The sequence below is a fragment of the Manacus candei genome, unplaced genomic scaffold (genome assembly GCF_025592945.1).
Source record: "Manacus candei isolate 608988 ecotype Guabito, Panama unplaced genomic scaffold, ASM2559294v1 h1tg000014l, whole genome shotgun sequence".
In the NCBI taxonomy this organism is placed as follows: Eukaryota; Metazoa; Chordata; class Aves; order Passeriformes; family Pipridae; genus Manacus; species Manacus candei.
The window spans coordinates 22,541,566-22,562,753 of record NW_026138062.1 but is presented as its reverse complement, the minus strand read 5'-3'; the positions used below and the strand labels follow the sequence as shown (position 1 = coordinate 22,562,753).

The window sequence follows — 21,188 nt, the reverse complement described above, 5'->3', positions numbered from 1 at the left end:
GCATGGTAATTGGATAAGCATATTATCTGGACACTCTCCTACTACAGCTGATCATATTTGTTATTGCCAGTCTGTCAGTATGGCAGAAGTACAAGCTCAGTTGCAGATCTTCATGGAGGGTTTTTTTTCTGAATTCTGAACTGCTTATTGCAAAAAGTCGAAGTTCAAATGAATACTGGATTGCATGGTAAATACATTTCCTGATTGATTTACAGAGCTATCAATTAAAAAAAAAAAAATCAAATCCCAGAAGCTTTTGTAATTAAAGTGTTGGAAGCAAGTCAGAAATTGTCAGACAAAGCTTGCTGATAGGAACACACAAAAGAATTGAAGAATAATTCCAGAACTGAGGAAACAAGTACAGTTTTCCTGCTTTCTTCCTGGTATAAATTCTGTCTTTCTTTATATAGCTGAATAATGTTAAAACTTGTTATATATACAGTAGTAAAAACTACACCATTCAGAAGAACTCCGTATTGAAATAAAAAGAAAACACTGTGATCTTGCAAGTTGACTGAGTTCAGCAGAGCACCTATTTTTGTGTCACGTTGAACATGGAGTATTCCTGAGTCACTGGGTGTGACGTCTGCCTGCCTCCGGTCGGCGCCTGTCAGCACACAGCACCACACGCGCGCAGGGAAAAACATAACCCAAGGCCCAGTAAAGCCGAGTGTGCTCACAGACATCTGGATCACCCTCAGGGACAGGCAGACATTCCCAAAGACATCAAGGCAGAAGCTGAATTCCAGAGCTACCTGGTTTGCTAAAATGCATCTACACTATGAACTTGTTTGCTCTGCCAAGAAGCAGGGAGCTGCCTGTTATTACTTAGTTTAAAACTAGAACACGTACTTTTACACACCACCACAGCACAAGGTCCAGTCCCACCCTAAGCTGACTCAAGAATGGCTGGAAGAAAGCTGACAGGATTCTCTCTCAACATTCTGGCCCCTTGACCAAGATCACTCCCTTTGCTTTTGTATATTTACTCTAAAGTATCATAATACAAAGTTATTTTTAAGGGATTTCATTTAGGAAGCTGACACAATAAATGGATAAAAAAGAAGTAGCATTCAGGAGGCCAGACTCTAGACTCTGTTGGGGGAGCTCAGTTTCTTTCACCTGCAGAGGAACATCTTCCACCCCCAAAACAAAAAGTGCACTCCCTGCTCCACCACCACGATTCTGTCTCTTTCCAGCTGTAATACAGTCAAGGCGACCAGCTTAACAAAGCCCAGCTGCCAAGACACAAGGAGTATGCACACAGTACTTCAAGCCTGTTCTTTTCTGCCATGTCTAGTGCAATAAATTCAACCCATTTGCACCAAAACATAAAAAGAATAGTATCACACACTGAGAAACAGAGGAATAGATTTTAATCAGCCTATCATCCAACAAACACACCTGTTTTATTTTGCTACTGAACACAACATTTTTGGTTTAACTCTACACATCATTGTCAGCAGCCTCCGCCTTCCGAAGCCTGCAGATTTTCTAGATATTCGGTGACAGCCTCTATCTCTGCAAACTCCAGTAGTCTGTTGATTAGCTTATCCAGTGCTTCCTTCCCACACAGAATTTCCTATGGAAAAAAAAGCAGACAAAAGCATTACTGACTGTACTTCAGTACTATTCTGAAATGCTGACTACTCCAATGAGGAGCCCCTGAAATGCTCTTTTTCTGCAGCCTGTCCACTTGCTCACTCTTGCAGTTTCTGCCTGTGTGAAAGCAACACGTGGTGGACAGCAGTGGGACTTGGCTGGCTGCCTGTGAAAGGCACATTGATTCTGGTAGCAACAAAAGGAGCTACTGGTGCCTTCCCGCCATGTTTTGATGTAACCCATGCGCTTACAATCCCCTATAAGAACAATCAAGGACTGAGGAACCTAATTCTAATGCTGTTGTCTGTGCCAAAAACTAGGCTGTTCTGCAAGCAAAGCGCAACTAACTTTTGTTAGGCAATTTATGGTTCCAGTTTCACTCAAAAAAGTAAGGAGTTCCCAGCACAAAGTAACTGACTAAGAAAAGTCACCTTTATGCAATCATGGAACTATTTCCTCCACCATGGTATTCTGCACTCCATTAAATATAAACCATTTAGCATGCCCTGCAGTCTCTGCATTTACCCAGGACACATGTGGATGCACTTTGAAAAGCATTGCTCCTTATGCAATAGCACTTATGGCTAAGTGCTGTTAAGTGGATACCTAAGCCAAAATATCAAGGGATCACCCTAAACTTTGTTCTGACATTCAAAACATTTACATAAATGTAATACTCAAAAATCCATTATCAGGAGTCTTTTTCACTGTTAAAAAACTGCAATAAATTGAATCATTGAACCATAGAATAGCCCGGGTTAGAAAGGACCTTAAAGATCATCTAGTTGCAATCCCCCTGCTGTGGCCAGGGACAACTTTCACTAGACCAAGTTGCTCAAAACCCCATCCAACCTGGCCTTGAACACTTACTGGGACGGGGCATCCACAACTTCTCTGGGCAACTTGTTTCAGTGCCTCACCACTCTCACAGTAAAGGATGTTTTCCTAATATCTGATCTAAACTAATCTGATACTCTCTTTGAGTTTGAACCCTTTCCTCCTTGAGCTGTCACTACATGCCCTTGTAAAAAGTCTCCACCTTTCTTGTAGGCTTCCTTTGGATACTGGAAGGATGCAATTCGGTCACCCTGGAGCCTTCTCTTTTTTCAGGCTGAACGATCAATAAGATTCAAGCCATATGTAGATATTTACTCAGAAATAAGATCTCAGATAATCTTAAAATGAAAACAATTCAGTTGTAGTTTCTTTTAAGTCTGGCCTCTGAGGCAAACATAAAAGTATTTTGTTTTTCACCTCAGCTTTAGGAGGAGAAAAGAATGGCTTAACAAAAATAAAAAGTCCCTCATGTCAGCTTTTTCTTTTGGATGTACTATGCTTCAAGAATCTCAAATGTCACCTGCCCAGTTTGGCCGAGAAATTCATGGAGCTCATTGAGGACTACATGCTTGATCATTTTCCACTCATACAGCAGAAGAAAAATACACAGAGAAGTAGGCCAGTGAGCTATAGCCTGTGTCAGTAATCTCTAACACTACAAGAAGGCAGGAAAGAAAGTTTAAGCTTTCTAAATCTACAATGTTCTGTCAGAGCACAACTGGCTACTTTCTTCATGTATATATATTAAATTGTTTTCACTAAATTATTTTTTCTTCTTATGGTACACCTAAGTATGTAACTTTAAATACTCCATAAGCAACCATTACCTTGATATTGCGGGCATCATATGAGATCCTGTGGTCAGTGACTCTGTCCTGGGTGAAGTTATAAGTACGAATTCTCTCTGACTGAGCTCTTGTTCCCAACTGTAGCAAAGCAGAAAAAAACAGATTCTGTTATGTTACGTTTTTAAAAAATCAAGTACTTCTCTAGAACAGCATATTTAGAATAAACTTTAATGGATGAGCCTGTTTCAACCACAAACCTAGCAATCACTGGCTTAGCATATGGGGTTTTTTTAAATATTGTGGCATTACTAAACTGTATTGTTTGTGATTCTGTATCACAGGCCAAGTTTTTATATCCTCCAGCACATTTCTATTCCAGCTCTGTAGCTGGAAGAACTACTTAACTCTCAAAAGTCATGTAAGGCAAGAGATACGTCTATATGAGTCCTTAGTTCCAAAATGTAAGTATTTTTCCTTTTTGGGGGGTTATAGCTCTCACAAAAAAATTATGAAAGTAGTCTCCATTAATAACGGAAGCAGCACAGTCAACGCGTGGCTATCAGAAATTAGCACCAAAAGAGTAAATTAGGAGTGAGAGGCTAAGTTACCCTCTAGTGGTAAAGTGCGAGAGTGCAAGCAGCACTCATCTGCACTCAACATGTGTAATTCAAAAGAAGGGATTTTTGGGATAAATTCTGAGATGTTAGGAAAGGTAAGTCACTTTTGCCTGATTTTCCACAGTATTTATATAAAGGTTCATCTAAGTCCTTTATGCAACTTTGAAGACTCTCAAGCTGAAATTAAAAACAAAAGATAAATGGCTCACTGCTTGCAACGATGGGGGAACACTCTGCAGGAACAATACATGTAAATACAAACCTGAAATTAGTGATTAAATAGCTAAGCTGGAAAATATGGAGTACTGAGTAATTTTCTAATTCTAAAGTTTTTCATCCCCATTGATCACTGTTAAATTTTGTACCACAGATGGGAAAATACTCAAAGAATGACAGGACATTTTGAGAAAAATGCACACTTTGCAGCCTAACTTGAGGTAACTCTTAGGGAGGCTGTTTCTTCCTTAAAAGGTTACCTAAACCATATCAAATAAACTGCTACCTACATGTCTAGTGGCAGGATTGTTTATCTACTTTTTTCTTTCAAAAGCTCTGTATGGCTATATCATATACTCTGGTTTAAAAACTTCTGAGAACTTCTGATCCTAGTTTTTCACACAAAATAAAACTTTTTACTGATGCTTTATTTGTGTAACTCTGGCCTTAACAGGGACATTAAATATATGATGTTGAGTTTTGCCTCTTGGATAATTCCAGTTAGTCTTTTGACTCTTTTGTTTCCAGCCACACGTCTCTTTTCATTGCCTGAGAAGTCTACAATAGTGTGGAACTGGGATAAGTAGAAACAGACTTACCATTTTAAAATACAAGATTTTCCCTTGTAAGCACACCTGGTTATACACACACTTACACACTCTTCCTTGCTCTGTCACAATCACTCAAAAAGATCAGAAACAAATCTACAACACAGTACCCCCTCTGAATCTCAGCCATCACACGTCCTCACCTGCAGTTTTCTGGCGCTCTGCTCTTGACTTAGTTGTTTTTCAATTATCTGCTGGTACAGCTTAGCTCTCAGTGTCCGCAGAGCTATTTCCTTGTTCAGCTGCTGTGACCGCTCCTGCTGGCACTCCACTGCCAGTCCTTTACAGAGAGATTCAAGAACTCAGACCAAAAGCCCATTATAACAAAGAACAAACAAGCTAAATTAATTCTAACACATTAGGCAAATGAAACCTACTGGAGTGCTGGTTTGTAGGGCCTTTCAGCTGTGGGATAAAAAGTCATTTTAACACACTGGCCAGAACCATTAGCATGTTTTTAAACTTGTCACAGCTGCACTGGAGGGCTTTGTTCAGTGCTACAAAAAATCAGGGATATTTTAAAATTTCATGAAGCAAACAAGTTTCTGACCTTGCCTCCAGAAAATGGGTTCACTCCAATTAGCTGTCATATGTTAAAAATGCAATTTGAACAGTCTACAGAAGCATGTTTAAAACAGTGTAACACAAGTTTTTAAAGTCTTAGTTCAGATAAGCTCTAAGAGACTGGAATTCATTATTCTGGCAGAAAAAGGTTCCTAATCAAAACTGGTGAGTCTTGAACTATGAATAATGAAATAAAGCAAAATAATGCTCTTTAAAAGAAATGTAGTACTTATTTTTGCTTCTCATTTGATTTTTGAAAGAAAAAGGCATATAGGAAACAGCTGTTTTCAGGTCACTACTGGAATTTCCTGTGCTTAAAGGGATTCTGCATCTGGACAGATAGAAGCTCTCTGAATTTCAATAAAAACAAATCCTGCGAAAGACAGAGTGGTCTGGCCTACATGATACCTTCCCATCAGCATACATTTTCCCTCCTATTTGATGCATGATAGCATTATCTAGTACTGAATGAAAATCTTTAAGTCGTCTTTTTTATCAGTCATGTAACTACAAGAGTTTCAGCCAAGCAAAGCGTGCCCCGGATTGCCAGTGGCCATTATGTCTGAAGGTACAGAGCACACAGCACGAATCATTTACATCTTCCATCCCATCCCTGTCACCCTCCATTTGTTCTTTCATCCTTCAAAGACAGTGTATTCACTAAACACTCCCTCTGAAGACAAACTGGCGTAATTGTTGTGCCACTGGTACACAGCCCTTTTCTCACATGTTGCCTTACTACAAAAGGGGCAGAAACCAGAAAGGGCTACTTCCTTTCTTTGGTATAGGGCCCAATCTGCAAGAGACAACTTGCAGGATTCATCAGCTTTCTTTTCAGGATGCAGATTTCGTGTGATTAGAAGCACGGAATACAGCCAGACTTACCTGTGGGAAGGTGGACAATCCTCACAGCACTATCAGTTTTGTTAACGTGTTGCCCTCCTGCTCCTTTGGCCCTGAATGTATCTATACGCAAATCTTTGGGATCCACTTTAACATCAACCTAGAACCAAAGAAAATTACTACTTCCTTCTCACTCTAGAAATATTTGAATGTCAATGATACTCAGCATTAAAAAAAATCACTTCTCAAAAACTTGCTCCTCTACACCTGAGTAACAGCTATAATCATTATAACTTAAAAAATGCAGTGTCAAATATCTCTGAAAAGCAAGTGATGCTATAAATATTTCACTTATTTTTTCAAACTCTTACTCCAGGTCCTTCACAAGACAAGGGGAGGCATGGGGGGTGTGAAAGAAAACAAAATCAACATTTTGTAAAACCACTTGCTTTGGAGGGAGACTAAGAAATAAGCAAATATTTAAAAACTACTACTAAACAGCAGTGCAAAGATCTTGTTCATGAGTTAAGCCTGAATGATTCTTGCAACAGTACTTAGACTCATCTAACCAAGAAAAAAATAGGTATATCCAGATCCATCCAAGTAAGGATTGCCACATTGAAAATATGAGTCCATGATGACCTGGACCATAGTTTGAGCTCAGTGGATGGGAAAGGAACATTCAGATCTGATCAATGTTGCAAGGAAAGTACTACAAAGAAGGAGGAGAAGGTTCAGGGAAAGCCTACAGGATCTGGGTTTGTTCATTTTATGCGTATATATCTGGTTTAAGTAAGAACTGTTGGTATCAGTGAAATCTCAGAAAGACTAGCCAACACGCTCATTCAAATTCGAAGGAGATTGTCCTTGATTTAACAGAGAAGGACACCAATAATTTAAATGAACAAAAAAAAATCAAAAGGACCTACAGAATCACATTAATATGCAACACTGAGTATTTTCTTGGATATACTCCCTGTATTAATACAAGATGTAATTTAAAATTGGCTTACTCATTACAGTGAGCCTTGCCAGTGTTGGGGCTGGAACACTTAATGAAATGATCATTCATTTACACGCCATTTCAGGCAACAGCAAATCTCTGCAAAGTTGGTTCTGATGATCCATTTACACATGTAAGGTACAGAGCCAAGGATTTCATCTTCCAGAATCAGAGCACTTGTAATTCCTTTGCTGGGACTTGCACAAAGCACTTGGGTATTGATGAAATCCCCAAAACAGTAACATGCTTTTAAATGCCAAAATGGGTGAGCGGGGACACACCGTCACCTTGCCACCCCGATTAACAGTTTACCTCCTCTGGCTGAGGGAGGACAATAACTGACATTGTCCCAGTGTGAATACGCTGCATTCTTGATGACATGCCTGTCTCAGGGATTCGCTGGACTCGATGAGTCCCTCCTTCATATTTCAGATGCCTGTAGACATCCTCTCCTGAAATATGAGCAGCAGCATGATGCAACCCTCCTAGAGAGACAAATAGTGTGTGACAAATATAGCAGAGAAACACCGCCTTTAGTTTCATTGTCTTGGTGGAATGTCTGAAGAACTACTGTACCTATCTCAGCTGGCGTATAGTTCACAATGTCAAAGGTCCAACGTTTGTAGTCTGCATAGTTCTGGTACATCTCAAACATTTCTTTAGTGAACTGCTGGCAGATGTCTCCTAAAAATATAAAGGCACTACAACATAAATAGCAGTTCACAAAATGGCAGTCACCAGTTTTTAGATTTCACTGCAACTCTTAACCCCACTCATTACACAGGTTAATGCTCATCTTTAGAAAGCATTACTTAATGCCAATAAAGTATAAAAAAGCATTAAGAATAACCCATAAGAGGTTTAATGAAGTTGGATAGAGGTTTGAAGCAATCTTCACTGTAGGGACTTTGCTGACCTCCGGTTGTTCTGCCAGCTGTCACTTCCAGTATGACAGGACTTCTATCGTATTTTTCCTTTGGCACTAGAAGCTGGAAAAGCTGAAAAGAAAAAAAAAAAAGAATGCTATTATCTCCTTCATGACTCTCTGTCTCCTCTTAATCAAATTTACAGCCGTCCTTTGCAACTGCCACAGCTTCAGCACACACAACCACTAATTTCTTTTGGCAAGCTAGTTAAGTAGGACTAAAAAGCTGTCCAATGGCCATTGCAACTCAGCATAGTCTGTGTGGAAATGGGATATGCTGGTGCATTCACACGAAAATTCAGTCCTGCAAAGTCAGGTGTCAGGTTACCCACTGCCAGCCCCATCTACCTATGAACACAAAGTTATTAGCTAACCCAGCCAATCTTTGCATTAGTCTTATTTTTCTGAAAGTGCCATTTCATATTATTTCAGTTTAAACATAGAAATGAGCCCAAACACAGAAGTTCCCACTGAATTGTTTAGCTTCTCTGCTTATAATTAATTTCCCCACTCATGTGGTGCTTTCAGCTGAAGACAACATGAAAGGTTTCAATCAGAAATCTTTCAAGAATGCATGTTCTGCTGCCACAAACAGTTACTAGGGTGTCATGTTAGGTTTCAGTAGCACAGACTCACCATTTTTTTAATCCCCTTCAGCATTTCCAGACAGACAAGCAAGCAAGAAAAATTACTAAAATACTCAGCTTCTAAGACACAATTGTCACTAAGAATCTTACTAACAATTAATGTTGCCACTTCTTTTCATGGAGAATACAGAAGCTGGACTTCTGTTTCATCTACACAAGTGTCAGCCTATTGGTAAGATCACAAAGGAACATTTTTCTGACATCTTTATTTACAAAGCTGTAAAATTTTACCTCAGGCTCACCTTTCTGCACAACAGGTTCATTTTTCCATCCAGAGTTTCCTTCTCTTCTAAGGCAAGCTCTAGAAGTTGTTTCTCATCTCTCCTGTCTAGCTCTAAATTCCAATAACATGAATAGATGTTAGCCAATCTCATCCATCTTAGAGCAAATTATAATGCAGCCATTCAAAGACATGGACTGCAGCACATAAAAGCTTGCAGCATTTTACCAGCATGAAATATCAAATGAGAACTGCCCAAGCCGTGATGTCCATTGCTAACTAAATGATCGTATTTTCCAGGTGTGCTGGAAGGAGTAGCAGGTATCTTACCTGTGATTAGACTGCCCCTTCCCACATTTTAGAGCTTACTAACACACTAGGAAACATTTTCAAGCTTACAGAAGCTCCAAACCTTTTCTGCTACAGAGGCTCCAATTTACAATAACTAAAAATGCTGATCACTTAGCACTAGGTTATACACTAAGTAGAAACTTGGAAGACAGTTGGAGTCAAGTGGAAAACCCAACACTGCTGAAACAGGGATCATCCTCTCCTTTTTATCTTTCTTCCCACTGTTCTACCTGCTGAGGAGTGGCTCTGTCACTCATCAGAAAGTAAAACAATTCAACTCACCAGAAGATATAAAACAAGTCTGGTTAAATAAATACATGTTTTTACCATGCCAAGTTGAACTGGATTTAAATTACAACTGGACAATCACCAGCACAAATGAAGGAATGGGTGAAGACAGGTTTGAACAGCTGGGAGTGAGAGCAAGGGAAGAAAGCAACAAAGAGGAGGAGAAAGCCTTTTCCCTTTTGACCAGCATAGAAACTATAGGTCTGCCTCAGATGCAGCATAAATCTGGACACTCAATCACTGAATGCATCTCCTCACCTTGCAGGACCTGAGCTCTGGACTCTGCAGCAGGAATTGGGTATCCCAATGGCAGGCACAAGTACCGCAGGCTCCACATCGCTGGGCCTCTGGAGCCTGGCTCCCCTTTGCAGCAGCCAACACACACACACACAAGGGCACACACACATTTACTGGTGGTCTCAGCAGCAACCCTCGAGAACTAAATGGGTTGGTATGTTGAATCAGCTTTGTATCCTGGGCAAGGACAGCAACAGCTGTTCCATATCACAGTTTTTAAAGTATGCTCTGGTTTTTTTTTTCCTTAAATAAAATATGTCAGATCAAGACTTGAACCTGGCATCTCCTGTACATAAGGCAAGAATCACAGAATGGGTAAGGTTGGAAAGGACCACCAGTGGGGTCATCTAGTGCAGCCTCCCTGCTCAAGCAGGGTCATCCTAGAGCACATGGCACAGGATTGTGTTCTTGAGTATCTTCAGTGAGGGAGACTCCATAACCTCTCCAAGCAATCTGTTCCAGTGCATGGTCACCTGCACTGTAAAGAAGTTCTTTCTCATATTCAGGCGGAACTTCCTGTGCATCAGTTTCTGCCCATTGCCTCTTGTCCTACTTCTTAGCACCACCAAGAAGAGCCCAGCTCCATCCTCTTGGCACCCTCCCTTCAGATATTAGTACACATTGATAAGGTCCCTGCTCAGAACTGTAAAAATTTCCCTGCCAGTATTTCACAACTCCAGCCTAAAACTGTTACTGAATCAAAGCCTTCTAGCTGGTCCAAAAAGTATGATTATTGATCAATCAGATACACAATATCAAATTAACTACTGTCAGCAGAGGTGAGAAAATGGTTGGGTGGTGACCAGTAAGCTTACAGTTTGAAGGACTGGTATCCCATTCCTACCTCCCTTCAAAACAGAATTCATTTAATCTACCCCATGACTCTCATCACCAGTGGCAAACTGGGAAATATTTTTCTGCTTCACTGAGTGTTGCAAATATAAAATCCTACATTAATAGTGAGGAATTCAGGTACTAGAGAGAAGACGGTCAGTTACGGAGCTAAATGGAAAACAAAGAGCAGTCAAATGAAAGGAACATCTGTGTTTTAACTTGGCCACATGATAAACAGTAAGATAAAATAATTTGGCTCCATTTAATTAATTTATTGGCTGCAATTTTCTACCACTCTTTTCCCTTCTTTCAAGTAGAATGCACTCTATTCATCTACATCATAATTTATGGAACTGGAAAAATTCTTCATTATATTTACTTGATCTAAAAATAGCCTTTTTAAGTTGCAGTATGAATTTCCCAAAGGTTTCTTAATACTTTTTTATTCTTCCAAAAATATTTCTTTTTCAGCATTAAATTTTTGTCCCTCGTCTCCTTCACTCTTTCTCCTTTTTTCGCCAGTGAAGAGAATTAGAGAAGTTTGAAGATTAAAACATTTTAAATAACCATTTTTTCCAAAAGCACAGTTATTTATTTCTAAAACTAAAGAATACAAATATTTTCTACCTTTCTAAATAAGTTACAATTTCACCAGCTTTATTTCAATATGGCTTACATTGTTTTGTCAACACCCCTTGGCTCTCTCTCTGAAGAGCACCATGAACTTTTGTCCTCCTCCATTTACACCACTGGGTACGGATTTCTCCCGTCCTTTGTTTTTCCCTTTCTTCACTGCTTTAATGTAAGCCCCATTCTCTCCAGGTCATTGTTTCCCTCTCCTGGCTTAATACTTACTGGTGTAGCAGAACTGCCATTTTTCCTTTCCTTTCCTATCATGTGTGCCTCCTCGCACTTCTAACAATGATGGGTTTTTTCTCCCAAATGTTGCATCATTACTTATTTTATAAATTCTTTTATTCCCCATGTACTTTCTTATTCCCACATGGTACAAAAACCAGCAACAATTTTTAATTCTTTTTTACCTCAACTTCTACTGTAGCAGAGTACTGAAAAGCAACAGCTTCTTCGACAACCATCAGATTTATTCCTTAAAGGACTCCCCAAATATTTTCAAAGAAATACTAGCTTTTGCTGCTTATATTGGAATTTGACAATTCAGAGCCTAATGAAAGTTCATGTAATTTGGTCAATAAATATCAATGAACTAGCCAGATGGACAGCCATTTTAAATAACACAGCTAAAGTCTGCATCTATCAAATGTTTTAGGCTCAGTAAATACTTTGCTTCAGTTCAAACTGCTCTCGGTTCTACCAAAAAAATAACCTTAATACAAACACTTCCCAGCCATTTCTGTTAGACAGGTGGCCGTAAGGTTCCAGACGATCCCTACTCTCCTAAATTGACTGTATTAAGACCTCAAACTAAAGTGAAGTGAGATGAAAAATGGAAGGATGTGGCTGGATGCAGAAAACCCAGGAGCAGGGAGGACCAGAGGGTGTTCCAGGGCTGGCTGAACTTATTCACAAGCTTTCCTCAAAGGCTGGCCAATGAAGTTTATCACAAACACAGCTAGTGTTTTGAAACTGTTCTCCTTACCTCTGCACATAGCTTCTAACTCCTGAACTTCTTTTTCAGCTTCTTTGATTTCTTGAAATGCAGCTGCAATGGGGGACAGATCGGCACATCTTCTCCTCAGGGTTCTTTGCTCAAAGTCATTTAATGCGTCTGCATTTAACAGATGACTAACCTGCTGGTATTCCTTGCTTAAAGTCTCCAGATACTTCTGCACAGCCTCATGCTTCCACAAAGCTTGAGAATCCTGATGGATTTCCCTATGCCAACTGTTAAAAGACAGAGTGAATCTAGCTGTGTCCAACAAAGACTTTGGCCTCCAAAATCCATGGTTGTGCAGTCCCACCACACATCCTATCTTCTTTGCAACGGGTGGGAAAAGACAGCTGGGAAATTGACTGTGACAGTAGCAATTGGCAAGCACGCTCTTGAACAGACAGATCCTTTGGAAAGGTTTCATTTTGTTACTTATTTTTCCACCACCTGAAATTAAAAGTAGACAGTGTTATTATCTAGAAAAAGAAAGCATTCTACTGAAAAAAAAAACACAACAACAAACAAATGCAAAATGCAAATGTAAAAATCAACAGAAGTGGATTCAGAGAAAATAAGAGCACGAACATCTTTGCAGCAGGATTTCCTTGGAACATACATTTCAGTTTCCTGACACAATTATGTTTTACTCATCAGTGACAAGACCTTCTAGGCATCTTCAGGCTTTTTATTAACAAATTACTGTGACACTCTAACTACTCAACTCACCCATTATTCTCGCCTGTTTACTTTCATCCATTTGTCCACAAGGAAGAAAGAGCAATATGCAGCAAAACCAGAAGTACTGCACCCTGCTTGCCTGGATGCCTGTTTTACTATCTACAGAAGGAGAGAAGGACCTTTATTCTACTTCTGCACTTTCCCAGATTCCCCAGCCAGCAGGTGCTATTGAATCCACAGCAGTAATTTCAGGACTGCTCTAATGTACAGAAAGCCAATTATACCTCTCATGGATTGCTCTAGTGACTAAAACCAGCTGTAGCAGAGATCCTGTTCCCTTTACCTTGAACACAGTAAAAGGCACAAATTGGGCTCATTATCTACAATCCTGGATTTAGTTGCTCAGGGGCATAAGTGGACTCAGTTCCAAAAGACCTAATGCTACTGATGATACTGGAATTGCTCCAGGTCAGCATGGACCATTTTTGTCTGGTCAAGTGCTAACCATCATTAACTCCATTTTACAATACTAATGTTATATCTTATTTTAATTAATTCATTAAACATATTAATTACAACCATCTAACTTATTTTTACTGGTGTAGTTAAGAAGCAATGTACTCAAATAATAATAGTTGTGTAGTATTGCTTTGCCTGAGCTCCCAGAAATTAAAATTCTTCGCTTTAAATGCCTAAAAAAATGAGTAATGGCATGACACAGACCCTCAATGAAGTCAGAAATTTCAAAATAACTGCTATGCTAAATAAAACAGGTATTTTCTCAGACAGATGTTGCTGCATCACATTTGTGCAGAAATAAGCACATATAAAGCTTTTATAGAGCTATGAGCAGTAAACGACCTATTAAATGCATTCCAAAACAGATTTTAATAACTTTTTTACTTGACAAAATTATCTTGTGCACATCACAAATCAAAACCGGTAAGCAAAAGTGACAACTGCAATTGTATCATTAAAATAATAATTTATAAAATTGTAATTTCAAGACAGGAAAGAGTTGTCAATATCGTGAACGTTTTAAGAGGTTACGAAAACCATTTCTAGCAATCAAAGATGCAAGTAACTCCATGCAGCTGAACTGAGGCAGAGGAATACACAGGAGGATGTGTTTCAGTGCACAAAGACTGAACCAGGATCAGCTCGAGGCCGCGCCTCCGAGGCCTCCTTCCACACACCTCTGCCCCCCACCACGGCTACCCCGAGCTGAACCCCCGAACGCCCTGCACGAAGCCCCCCTGGCAGCCCTTCCCCGCTGCAGGTGTTACGGGCGGACGGGGCAGGCTGGAGCAGGGAGACGCGGGAAGAGCCAGGAGCCAGAGCCAGAGCAGGGAGCCCCGGAGGTGGCGGGGGGTCGGCGGCGGCAGCGCGGGGGGCTCCGCTCGTCGGACCCGCCCGGGAGCTTCGGCACTCACCGTCCGCACACACGGGCGCCGCACAGACCCTGCCTCCACGCGCGAGGCCATGGCAGACGGGAAGTACAGCGGGCAAACTTCGAGTCCCAGCATGCCTTCGGAAAAGCAGAGTGTTCCCGGCGTGCTGCCGGCCGGCCAGCCCTCCGCAACACGGCGGGACCGGCATCTGCGGGCATTGCCTGAGCCCTGCCAGCAGGAGAGGCAGCCTCTGCTCTAGTGTGTGAAACCCAAGCCCCGAAATAGAAAAAAATGGGGAATGTGACCTTAAAAATAGGTCTTTGTTTTCGGTACCTTCCTCAGAGCTGCACAGTAACACACTCTGACTTCAGCAACACCTTGGGAGGAATGGCAAGAGTCAGAACAAATTACACACGTCGTTCCATGTATTTTCCCAAAACATGGCCTGAAAATAAACACTGTTTCAAATCTGATTATTAAAGATTAATTTCACATAAGTCTGAATAAAATAACATTAATTTCCACTTTATGTCAAAGCTATTTAAAATGAATTATTACTATGTTACTAAAGACAAACACTGTTTACAAAATATTAATGAACTTAACCATTCCAATTATCACTATGTTAGTTGGCTGCAGTTTCCTAATAAGATACGTTTTAAAACACACATTTTAATAGATAGTATTAAACAGATTATACAACTACCTCCCTAATTAAAATTTTAAAAATACTTAAGTAGCATTGGTTTTTTATCTTTATTATCACTTAAAAAAAAGCTTTCTTCACAGTTACTGACATTAAACAAGACTTTAAAAAAAAAAAAGGCAAAACTTTGGGTTTTGGCATGTAAAACATCATCAGGGTTTGGTGTGGTAAATGTTCCAAAAGACTGAAAATGAGACTGGTTGATGGGGAGGATTTGGATCAAACTTCAGAGCATGAATGACAACTAACTGCTCACTTAGACCTGAGGACAGCCTTTGGCTCTGCTCCACTCCCTGTGACAGAAGTCAAGGCAGACGGAGGTAAAGGCTGTTCCAGAGAACAGGACCCACCCTGGAACTGGTCCAATTTACAAAAGGGCCACAGCAAACAGCACCCTGAAACCTCCAAGTTGCTTCCCCAGGCCCGAGCCTGCAGCGATGTGCCATGAGAGATGCCATTGGTCAGACACCATCCCTGCTGTGCCTCACTCATCTTCCACTATGACTTTTGGGACTTAGTGAAATGAAATAATAAAATTACACTTGCATTGGTAAGTATCAAACATGCAGTTAGATACTTATGAATCTTGGGGAGGACAACCAAGAACCTAATAAGAACATGAAACTGCAAGTAGACCACCTGCTTCAAAACTGGTTTCAAAAGAAGAAAGTAGGCGAAGGAAAATCAAATCGGCTTCTACTCCAGCCAGTAATGGTTCTTGCATTAAATCCTCTGATTAAATGTGATCATGGTTCAATTTTTATTGTGCCTTGTGAGTGAATTATTCAAATTACCTGTGAAAATAGAGACCATAACAAACTCCCACATCCCCCCTCTCCCATCAGGCAGCAGATTACACAGGGGCCACACCACCGAGACAAAGGCTGGACATGTAAAATACACTCTTTCCCTAAGTTTACTGTACGCTTTTAGACTGCAATATAGGAACAGAGTATGAAGGATGGAAAATTGCATTGCTGTCTGTGCTTTCACACCTCTCACAGTTTGTTTTGATGCCTTAAAACCTGCAGGGCTGATGCAGAAGCTGGTGACGGAGCTGGTGAGGACCAAGGGTTATGGAGCATGGGCTGCTTGAAGCAGGGTGCCACTGCCTTCCTCAACAACCATGGCAGCCTGCAGGGCCATTGGAGGCAGAAGGGAAGAGTGACAGCAGAAAGACAGATGGTCTTCAAGGATCTGGGACAGAGATGGCAGTCCTGTACTTTAAAACCTGGCAATCCCAACCTACCAATTGCTTTAGAAACTGGAAGCAAAGAAATGGCTCATCAGACAGAACAGGCTCTAGGCTTACAACACGCTTGGCTTGAAGGCAGCTCCGTGCCCACACGGAGGCCCCTTTTTGCTCAGGGGGCCCCAGTTCAGTTTAGCGATGTGCAAATATTGTGCCACAACTTCTACAGGGCACAGAATAAAGTGAGCTACAGGGCAAAAATCACAAGCTTGTTACAATGTATAGGTCACTTTAATAGTGCTTCCCCCTTTCAGCCCAAACAGATGCCAACAGACTTCTGAATTCCTTCTGTTTGAGGAAAAAACTGGTGACAGAATCATACGCTTCTTGAATACAGTGCTGTTTATTAACAAAGCCTGTAGCAAGAGCTTTGTTTTGCCCAGCACAGTGGGATTAAATGACAAGAAGTTTTCTTGACTGTGCTCCCAAACCTCACTTTCAACTGGAGCTCTGCCTCCCTGCAAGGCTCATTTCTTTGTTTATTCTTTCTCAGCTAGTCTACAAACATTCCTTTTATTGCCTCCCCGCTTTTCTTTTCTTGCCACTTTTAACACAGACTTCTAATACGGACACATCTAAATGCAAATTGAACCCCTGCCTCTTATTTGCAATTTGCCTATTTTCAGGCAGCATTCTTTCCAGTGTTTGGACTAGCGGGAAACAGAGCCCTTTGACTGTCAAGAACAGCCTTATTGCTTCAGACCAAAGGTCTACCTAGCATAATATTTGCCTGACCCATCTAGGTGGTGCATCTGTTTATCACTCAACCCAACCAAGGCAAAAACATGCCTTTTGCTAAGACAGAAACTCGAGTTCATAAATTCAAGGCTTCAGCTAGTTATAAAAAATGCTGAAGACATGCCATGGTACAAACAGGTTCTCAAAATGATGCTGCAGGGCAAAGCCAAGTTGTCTGTCCCTGTCAACAATTCTCCTGCTTTGTAAAAATCAGACCCAGTACAACACTACTATATCATACAGCAGAAAGAAGAGTGAATTGGGTCATCATGGCTAGGCTTCGTGAATGAAGATTTGGGAAGGGCTCTACCCACGTTTGTCACAAGCGCGTTGGTGGCTAAAGAGGCCAATATGAGATAGGCACATCCAGTTGCAAAAGGCACAGCAGAAAGACTCCTTAGACGGTATATTCTGCAAGGCACGATTCTTTCTGCGTTGTCTTTTCTCCTCAAAAGTGATCCTGTGTGCTTTCTCAAAAGCATCAGCAGTGTTATAGATGGTGTGTCTCCAGACCTCCCAATTGGAGGCCAGAGTAGACCAGTTATGGTGATCAATATGGCCAAGGCTGAGATGTTGTTTCAGGGAGTCCTTGTATCTTTTCTTTGGGGCTCCTCTCTTGCGGCAGCCGGTGGCAAGGTCACCATAGAGCAAGATCTTAGGGAGGCAGTGGTCCTTCATCCTCAAGATGTGTCCTGCCCAACGCAGCTGTGTTCTCAGCAACATGGCCTCAATACTTGTGACTGCTGCTTGTTCTAGAACAGACGTATTGGTCACATAATCTGACCAGTGGATTTTAAGGATTGTACGGAGACAGCGTTGATGGAAGCGTTCTAAGAGGTACAGGTGGTGGTAGTAGATGACCCATGATTCGGATCCATATAAAAGAGTAGACAGCACAATGGCTTTGTAAACACTGATCTTGGTACTTTTCTTCAAGTGTTTATTACGCCATACTCTTTTATAAAGCCTACTGAAAGCTCTATATGCCTTTGCTAACCTGTTGTCTACCTCTCCATCAATCTTACCATCCGAGGAGATGAGGCTACCTAGGTAATTAAACTGCTGACTGATTTGAGCTCTGATTCGCCAATGGTGATATGGGGATGATGGTATTGAGTGTGGAAAATACACTTATTGCTCTCAGTGACCCAGGTGACTGACATCATTTAAAAGCATGCCAGAACAAAAAAAGTGAGAAATAAATACAATAAAGATATTCCTCATTACAGACCATATATCTAGACAGATTAACAAAACACGATCAAAACCAACCATCATTCACAAAAAACAGTGGCCACAAGCTAATGTTCAGCTAAGAAGAACTGTAGGAAAGCATACCCTTTATATTCTCCATACCTTTGCTATTTTCATCTCTGGAAGTTTCCTAAACGTATCTTTTTTTTTTTTCCCTCCTAGTTAGTATTTCTTAAGTTAGGCTGACATCCAGGTTACTCGCTTTCAAGGAATTGTCTACTCTCTTGTTCTCTCCTTTAGCCTGAAAGGAAAGCAGCTATCATGGCATCAGCTTCAGCAAGGCTTGTGTCAAGTCAAGGACACACTGCTCAGGATCCTCAGTCACAGTCATCTACTTATTGTGAACCAAATTAGACATATTAAGTACATAGTTTTTCTAATTGGCTCTTGTGATATCCCGTTTTCCGCACCCTTGCTTTACTGCAGGTATCTGTCGGGTTCATCATCTGGGACTGTAGGAGGATAACCATATTATTACAGAATTAAATACCTTAAAAAATAGCAAAATACAATTAATATTTTTAAAGGGTAATTACATAAACAGAGATTTTAATTGAAGCCACCGGGGTTTTTTTCACTTGTAAGATGGTCTTTTTAATTAGCTGTAACCTTGACAATTTAACCAGTTTTCCTTCTAAATAATGCCCCAGGCCATGTGGTTTTAGTGTTCCTGGTTGTTGGTGTTAAAATTTGTGGGTTGTTTGCTTGTTTTTTGTTTTGTGGGCTTTTTGTTTTGTTTTTTAAGGACGAATTCTGAGAACAACAAGAAGAAAAACGTATTTTCAGAAGAGCCAAGCGATGAATAAACGCCGCTGTTCCATGCATGCCGGGAACTTTTACATAACCAACTGCTGAAAATGCATTAATGACGTCCCCGCTTGCTCAAAGTCTGACTGCTTAAGTTTGCTGTTGTTTCCTTAAATACCAGCCAGGGCAACACCAAGCCCGCAGAACCTCCCCGAGCTCCGCCGTTAGCAGAGGCTTCGCTCCCTCCCAACACCGCCTCACAGGCTTCCGGGCAGCCCGGCTCTCCGGGGCGGCCGTCCAAGCGCCGAGAGAGGAGCGCTCCAGCCGACACGCCGGCAATCACAGAGGGAATTCTCGCTCCCGGCCCTGGGGCCAGGCGGGCGGAGGGGGGGGTGTCCGTGAGGGGGAAGCGGCGGTGCGCCTGCGCGGAGGGGACCCCGGCGGCCATTTTGCAGCGTCAGGCGGGCGGCGAGGCCGCCCCGGCAGCTGCGCAGAGGGGCTCGGGGGAGCCGGCGCGGAGGGCGGGCGGCGCAGGGCTATGAGTTAAAGAGCTGCCGCCGCTCGGGCAGGAGCTGCCGCCGCCCTGCCGAGTTTGGGGTATTCCTTCCCTGCTTCCCCTGTCCTCCTGCCCCTCGTACCGCCAGCCGCCCGGCCGCCCCCACCCCCGCCAGCCGTGCCTGCCCCGGGGCCGCCCGCGCCATGCCGTCCGTGCCGCTGCCGCCCAAGGAGAGCAACCTCTTTAAGCGGATCTTGGTGAGCCCCCGGCCTCGCTCCTCTCTCCTCCCGTCGCCGCTTCTCCCTCCTCCTCCTCCCTGCCGCACTCCAGCCTCGCTCAGTGCCCTCCGGGTCACTCCGCTCGCCGCCGCCGGAGTTGGCCCCGGCTGAGCGAACACGGATGCGGCGGCCGCGCTCGCCCGGGGGGGGCCGGGCTGCCTTCGGCTCCTCGTCCCGGTTCGTCCCCGCTTCCTTCCTTCCTTTGTCTGAGGCCCGCCGAGCAGGCCGGGCGAGCCCCCTCTGCTCGTGTCGGGGCCGGGAAGGGCTGGTGTGGCTCCTGACCGGGCGCGGGCGCGAAGGAGGAGGGGAGCCAGTACCTCCCCGGGGCCGCCGGGCGCCTCCCGCCCCGCCCGCCGCCGGAGTGCGGGGCGAGCCGGGGCTCCGCCGCCGCTCCCGCCTGCGGAGCGGGGAAGAAGGAGACGTCGAAGCACGGGGCACGCGTAGCAGGGCTTTGCTGTTGCTGAGTCGATCTACATCGGTGGTTTATTTCCAGCAAGAGTGTCGGTTTCAGTGTAGGGGCCAGGTTAAAGCGATTTCGTTCAGTCAGCAATTTTGAGTGTAGTTGAAGACGTCTGGCGGATTGAAGTTTTCCTGGTTCTGTACGTCCTTTGGATGACTTAACTTTTATGTGCTGGGCAACTTGAGCTCTTTGAGACTTCAGGGTCTAGAGGACGTTGAGTATTTGTGAGAGAACTTTAAAGGAGGAGCTCACTTTATCTGCAAGTTTGTACTCAATCACTATATCCTTTAAAATACTAACACTTTATGGAAAGAAAAAGCCCCTATTCCTCTCTCCCCAGAAGAAAACACAACCTCCACACAAACAAACACACTCCCCTTTTCACGAACTTGTCAGTGTGATAGTAATGGAGTTCCAGCCTCAACAAAACTGAGGTGTTTTTTGTCAGTTTGCCAGTCTGCAGGAGGAGGACGTCTGTGCAGCACACTAAGTAATCTTGTTGGCAGGCACAAATTTCTTGAGTTATCTCTGAATTGGTTTGGCTGGTTTCAATAACTTTGTGATTGAGAGGTGAGCATTTTGGCTTCAGGAAGCTGAGCTCAAAACACTGTAAGGCTGTGTACTCAGTATGGAGCTGGTGCATTTCAGCAGGTGCTTCAGAGCTGTTTTCTTTTACCTGCTTTGGGTAGTGTGCAGATTTTAAAAAACTTAATGGTTCTTAATGGGGATTTGTTGCCTACTGCATGGTTATGGTATGCATCTTAGTAAGTCATTCTAGCACTCCTCTTTCTCTCTGCTAAAAATAAATGACTAATATTAGAACAGTTAAGTGATTATTCTCACTAGTAGCAAACAAGTTCACAGTAGCAGTCACTTCTAAAGTTTTTTCAACTGAAGAGCTTTTTGGGAGATCATATT

The 21,188-nt window shown here is 42.4% G+C and overlaps 2 protein-coding genes across 11 annotated transcripts in view; one reads left to right on the top strand and one right to left on the bottom strand.

Annotated features, from left to right (window-relative positions):
- Nucleotides 1–1,354: 1,354 nt before the first annotated feature.
- Nucleotides 1,355–19,978, bottom strand: MTRF1 (mitochondrial translation release factor 1). Of its 8 annotated transcripts, XM_051778723.1 has the most exons (13): nt 19,772–19,978; nt 18,392–18,530; nt 15,685–15,839; nt 14,673–14,784; nt 12,259–12,717; nt 8,893–8,984; nt 7,995–8,076; nt 7,655–7,762; nt 7,391–7,563; nt 6,118–6,235; nt 4,812–4,948; nt 3,267–3,365; nt 1,355–1,582 (listed from the first exon to the last, which is right to left on the bottom strand). In XM_051778723.1, the coding sequence occupies exons 5-13, from the start codon at nt 12,692–12,694 to the stop codon at nt 1,460–1,462; spliced, it is 1,368 nt and encodes a 455-aa protein (XP_051634683.1). In that variant the 5' UTR covers nt 12,695–12,717; nt 14,673–14,784; nt 15,685–15,839; nt 18,392–18,530; nt 19,772–19,978; the 3' UTR covers nt 1,355–1,459. The 8 variants fall into 8 exon arrangements, with proteins under 8 accessions (XP_051634683.1, XP_051634686.1, XP_051634687.1 ...); XM_051778726.1 differs by lacking the exon at nt 18,392–18,530; XM_051778727.1 differs by lacking the exon at nt 19,772–19,978 and having other exon boundaries at nt 14,645–14,784; nt 18,392–19,254.
- The window catches only part of NAA16 (N-alpha-acetyltransferase 16, NatA auxiliary subunit), a 61,732-nt gene continuing 60,034 nt past the window's right edge, over nt 19,491–21,188 (top strand). For 2 of the 3 annotated variants that reach the window (XM_051778688.1, XM_051778690.1), the window contains exon 1: nt 19,491–19,789. In XM_051778688.1, the coding sequence (XP_051634648.1) occupies nt 19,736–19,789 (54 nt within the window). In that variant the 5' untranslated portion in view covers nt 19,491–19,735. The remainder of the gene's footprint in view (nt 19,790–21,188) is intronic. The other variant, XM_051778687.1, reaches the window with a different exon arrangement.